The following is a 6,003-nucleotide window of genomic DNA, read 5'->3' as shown; positions in this document are numbered from 1 at the left end:
CCTTGCGATAGGTCACCGGTTCAAATCCCCCGTGGGTACTTAGGTTAGTCTTAAACTAGAAAAAAAAACTGTAAAATAGTTTTTCAAATTGAAAAATTAAATTTTTAAAAATTATATTAATATAAAAAAATTATAAAACATTTTTGGTAAGTACAATAAGTTGAACCACAAAGCAATCTCTACAATACCTTCTTTGATGGGGACTAATAATTGGAAAAAACGCTACTCACATAAACAATCCGCATAAAAACCTCAAAATGAAGTTGTTCACCGAATTCGACAATTTAACGAAATTCAACAACATCAAAATTTCTACAATTATGAATAATCCTTGTAATATTTATACACGGTCCTTTGCAATTTCAAGTAAAATAATATCCCCCGAAAATTTCGACCTCTGTCGTTCTATCCACACGAAAATGGAAGTCGGCCTCACAATTACCACGCCGGTATGTTTCAACTTTCTCCCATATCCTGGTTCATTTCGATCTTTGTTCTATATTTTAGTCTCCGGAATGTTCAATTTTCAATTCTTCGCTACTCACGATTCTTAGCTCCGCCATCCCGGAGATTAGAACTCGTGAGATTGTCATTCCAAGTGCTTGAGTTGGGTTCACTAATCACGGACTTCCTCTGTGACAAACCTGCATAATCCACAGTGCCACACCTCATATGCCTTAGCCAGCCAATTCTAAGGAAACGGGAAAATAGTTGAAGCCAATGAAACAGATTACACAACTCTTTCAAGGAAAATTTACGGTGACGATGGGCCTGGCCACCCTTTGCCAGCCATAGGATATAAGGGGGAGCCTGTGTACTGTGGTCACATTAATCCCAAAAGGACTAGGTCAGCCTTGATGGGCAGGCCTAGCAGTGAGTTAGAGAAGGGAGAGCTGGTCACATGGCTGACCTTAGGAACCTCAAAGCCCAATGGTCATGAAAAAAATATGATAAAATTGGCTGTTAATTTGGGCAATGAGGGTTTTGTGAATTTTGTTATTAATTCCTAAAAGGATATTAAAACATCATAGCTGGTCTCTCTGCTCCCATACACATTTTTATGTTGATCTTTTATAAAATTAAGAATAAACAAATATTAACATGCTGGCCATTAAAATCGAGATGGCCATTGAGGTTTCCATCAAATTCGTCAATGCTCAAGACAGGGAATTTCTGTTTTTTTTCCCCAAATGTTTTCTGCTGACCAAGGATCCAATCATCCACGTAGTTATTGAGGATCTAGATTTGCCGGAATGTTTAGTGTGTCTCTGGTTTTGCCTCACGGTGGCATTCTATATGCGACATTTTTTTAATAAATATAATATGCTTTGTAGATTATTGTTCCAGTAATATAAATTCAAAAGCATATTAAAAAAATTGCAACTCATGTTGATTTTTCTAAAAGATAGAATATTCAATATACTTAGTTAAGTTATGTGGTCTTTGAAGTGCTTTGAAGGCTTTAAATTGCATCTCATGGGGATTACCTTTACATGTGTTGAGCCCTCAACAGCCTCCTAAGTTCTGGGAAAAACTTGGGGTCCCACTTTTCTGTCATTGGTTAGGACAGGTTTCTCTTTTTGGGGTTACAAATTGACTTGGGTTTTTCATTGCCTTGCTGTATCAATTTTTTCTTCCAATTAGTCAAGTTAGATTGGTTTTCTTTTTTCACTGGTTCAGTTTTGATTTAGTTATTTTCTATGGCCTTTTTTTTAAAGTAAAATTCTATTAAGCTTCAGAAATAATTATCAAAGCAATTTATGGTTTACTCTAGTCTACCACTTGGGAAACCCAACTGTAACAGAACCACAATTTTTCCAACATCTAAACAAACTGTTTCTAAAAGTTTACAAAAAAAATATAAAGAATGTACTGCTTGGCTAAGAAGCCTGATCTAGTAACTCATTTGGAAAGCAAAGACCGACAAAATTAACTTAAAAAACCATAATAACTAGAACTGTCATATGGATATGGAGGATCTGAACCTTCCACTGCAGTGGGCTCCTTGCTGTTGTCAGGAGACCATCCAAGATCCGGGGGAGGCCCATATGGCCTTGAATACAGTCTAGTATCTTGTCCAGGTTCCTCATCGTAAGCTGTAGCTTGTCCAACAAAACAAGGATTTCCTCCTTAGCCTCATTTTGATCTAACAATATACATGTATTTGCTGTATTGACCCTTGGTATGCTCAGTATTAGGCACCCAATCAGGTATTTTCCCAAGCACTTCAGAGTCTGTCATATAGGCATGCTCCTCGGCTATGTCATGTTTCTTCCTGAATATCCTGTGGAGTGTTAGCTCAATATATCTGTGCTGACCTTGAAGCTCTTTGCTGATCTCAAAAGCCCCCTTGACATTGAAGTTAGCACCCCCCTGTCGACTCCCAGCACATTGATGAGGCATTGGGAGTCGGTGCTCGAGAACAAAAGAAATGCATGGATAGAGAGGAGTGTTGCCTAAGGAGGGTGCAAAGATCTCACACTCATGCTAGTGAAAGACAAATTCGTTGTCTTCACTACATTTTCAACACTCCCTCTTAGCGAGGAAGGGATTCTGTACAACTCCCAACTTATCTCTAAAATAGATGAAATTGCCTCTTGCCAATGCCTTGGTCAAGATATCTGCTGTCTACTCCTCTGTTGGAATGTACGGTAGTTTCACTATCCCTTTTTGCACACAGTCCCTGAGATGATACTTGATCTCAATATGCTTGGAGCGATCATGAAACCCTGGATTCTTAGAGAGTTTAAGCAACTCTGATTGTCACAGTGGATCATAGTGGGCTCCATCTTCTGCTTGAAAAGTTCCACAAGCAACTTCCTCATCCAAATAGCTTCACGTGCTGCCAAACTAGTAGCCATATACTCGACCTCTGCTGAGTTGAGTTTAACTGATCTCTGCTTCATGCTGAACCAAGAAACAACTGCTGACCCAATGCTGAAGACGCACACTGAAGTACTTTTTCGATTTGTGGAGCTCCCTGCCCAATCTGCTTCTGTGAAGCCCTCAAGCCTCACTCCATCAACTTGTCTGTACCATAATCCGTAATCTACCTTGCCTCTAAGATATCTCAAAACATGCTTCACAGCAAGTTGCAACCCAGTGAACTTTGGTAGGATCCATCATGAATTGGCTCAACTAATTCACTGGAAAACATATGTCAGGCCGTCTGTTAACTAAGTACATCAACGGCTCAATGAGTTGCCTGTACAACATGGCATCTACTCGCTCTGCTCTACTAACATCCACCTTTCTCCAGTTTGTGACTAGCGGTGAGGTCATGGGCCTGCAATCCTGCATGTGAAACCTCCTAAGGATCTCTATAGTGTACTTCCCTTGCCCCAAGAAGCTTTCCTCGTCATCCTGCCATACCTCCAACCCAAGGAATAGTGCATAAGCCGTATGTCCATCTCAAACTCTCTTGCAAGATTTTCCTTTCAATCTTGGATCAAGCTGTGTGCTCTAGTCAAGTTAAGATCATCAACATATAGCACTAGAATGAGCAGAAGCCCTCCAACCGTGATGTAGTACATGTTGGCATCTGCCTCATTCTTAGTGAAGCCCAATCCCTTTAACAAATAAACATGAGTGTCTCTACTGAAATTCTCAAACCCCTCTGGCTGCTCCATATAAATCTCTTCCTCAACCACCCTGTCGAGGAATGCTATCTTCACGTCCATCTGGTGGATCTTCCACCCCATCTGAGTTGCAAGTGCCAGAATTTTCCTGATGGATGAATCACGTGCCATTGGAGTGAACGTATAGTTGGTCACCTTTGACTTTATCACATGCATCAAAACTTTCTCAAAATTATTGTCCCTCTCAAAAAAAGAAATTAATAGTAGTTATTTTCCTCTTATCAATCTGTCCATTAGACATAATCATGTATCTAGCTTTTGCCTAGGAAGCATAATGCTTATCTGGTATTGCATCAATCTCTTCAACACATGAAGGCAAACCTTGATCCTAAGTTTTTCAGAGGAAGGGGCTTTGTATCTCATACCATTGAAATCTATTTCTTAGAAGAACTAGGAATTTCTTATCACTTTATAAACAATTTCATCGACAATATTCTTCCATTTGATACTCTCAATGGCTGGCTGATAATTGGGTAGGGTGTTTCTTTGTGGTTTGTGGAGTGACGAAAATACTTTAGGGAACTTGAAGGAATACATTAGAGGAACAAAGCATTTTTCTGACCATATACACTACAATCAACAGGAAATATGCCACACTATCTTATGTTCAATACCACCTCGAACATGCATATATTTATACTCTTTGGTTGCTTGTGCAACAAGCTATAGAATAGGCTGTTGACAGTGCTAGACCTGCCAACATTCAGGGGATCACCCTGGTATGAAGTCCCAATTAGACATCACATGGTTTGGTGTGGGAGTCCCATCCGGTATGATGGCCCGATTGCCATTATCTTAAGGATTTGCCTCAACTCTTGCTTGTTAGCACACGAGAGTGGTCTGCTTTGTCTTTGAGAAGTGAGGTTCGCGTGCTTGGTGATTGCAAGTGTTACTTGTCAATGGTTATTTCATTGTAGAGGGAGAGGGTGAAAGTGAGTCCCAAATCGGTTGGGAGGAAGTCCCAACTCTGCTAGGAACACACAACACAATAGGACGTGCACAGCTTCGGGAGGAACAATCCACACGAATGCGACAGTCACAATACATAAGGGAAGATAACACGTACAACACTCAGCGGATGAGTCTGCGTGAGTGTAACGGTTGTTATAGCGAGTTTTATGTGAAAGATCTGTTTGGTGTTCGGGGGGGATAGCCACCACGGTCAGGACAACGTTAACAACATATACAACACATTTTCATTAATAGATTATGTATTACAACAAGTGAATTAGTTCAAGTGTGAAACACAGGTTAAAGCAACATGCATCACAAGTGTTCAAGATTAGTCTTACAACAGTTACAATACATGTGTGAAAACATGCTGGTCTGTTAGCAGGCTTCTGAATTAAGCGAAAGTTCCAAGACACATTGTTACACCATACATCACTAACTCCATGGGCGCGACGTTGGAGCCACTACTTACTCCTCAAAGAAAAGATTACCAACTCTCTTGGCTATGTGGGAGGAGCTGAGGTGAAAAAGTCCTTTGCATGTACAAATGAGGAGGTATTTATAGCCAAGGGTGAAACTAACCATTGTGGCTGTTCGACTACCCTCATGACTGTTTGACTTCCAAGACTCTTTGTACAACAAGTGGGTCTCTTAGACTTCCACGTTAGATTACATTGATAGACTGTATGGCCCACAGTAGAGATGTGGATGACATGACTCATGACATGACTCGACATGACAGTGCTGTTACATTCGTGCTGTTGCTAGTGTGCATGTCGAGCTGCAGTGCTGTTGGGTGATGTATGTCCTCATGGTGTGTCACAACTTCACCTCCGCATGGCAAAGTCGTAGAGTCTTTGATGGTTGTTGGTTCGCTTGATGTTGCTTTTGCACGTTGCTCATTGCTTGTATGTTGGAAGGCTTGGTAGGTTCGTTTGTTCGCGAAAGGTGCACATTTGTCCGTTTGTCCGTTCGTGAGCACATCTTGCATGTTTGCTCGTCCGTCCGTCCGCGAACACATCTTTGCATGATCATTTGTTCACGAGCACATCTCTTTGCATGCATCGTTTGTTCGTCTGTTGGTGAACTTGTCCCTCTGCATGTGCTCCCTTCGTTCATCCCATTTGTCGTCACACCATGTTTGTTTGTGTACCTGTTCCTGTAGTCACTCATGACGAGACGACATCAAATTCGAAAACCTCCTAGTCTACCATGAGACGTGATCATTTCGAATGCAGGTGACCGGGAGAGGCAACAAGGTTGCGGGGCGGGATGGAGGCTCCGGGCACTGCTAATGAAAACTGCGCAAGAGTCACAGGGTGATGAAGATGGGCAATCCGGATCGACAGTGACTGCCTGCGAGGTCTAGCTCAGTTGGAGGACAAAACTGCGCAGTTTTTGAGGGGGACAGTTC

The 6,003-nt window shown here is 41.4% G+C and overlaps 1 protein-coding gene across 2 annotated transcripts in view; it reads left to right on the top strand.

Annotated features, from left to right (window-relative positions):
- The first annotated feature begins 296 nt into the window (after nt 1–296).
- Nucleotides 297–6,003, top strand: part of LOC149172579 (uncharacterized) — a 405,339-nt gene continuing 399,632 nt past the window's right edge. For both annotated transcript variants that reach the window (XM_089427744.1, XM_089427743.1), the window contains exon 1: nt 297–449. In XM_089427744.1, the coding sequence (XP_089283870.1) occupies nt 321–449 (129 nt within the window). In that variant the 5' untranslated portion in view covers nt 297–320. The remainder of the gene's footprint in view (nt 450–6,003) is intronic.

This window comes from Pinus tabuliformis, chromosome 4_2, assembly GCF_031772625.1.
Source record: "Pinus tabuliformis cultivar Carrire ecotype Pingquan chromosome 4_2, CPIR1, whole genome shotgun sequence".
Classification (NCBI taxonomy): Eukaryota; Viridiplantae; Streptophyta; class Pinopsida; order Pinales; family Pinaceae; genus Pinus; species Pinus tabuliformis.
The sequence above is the reverse complement of the archived record's forward strand: the minus strand, read 5'-3'. Positions and strand labels throughout refer to the sequence as shown.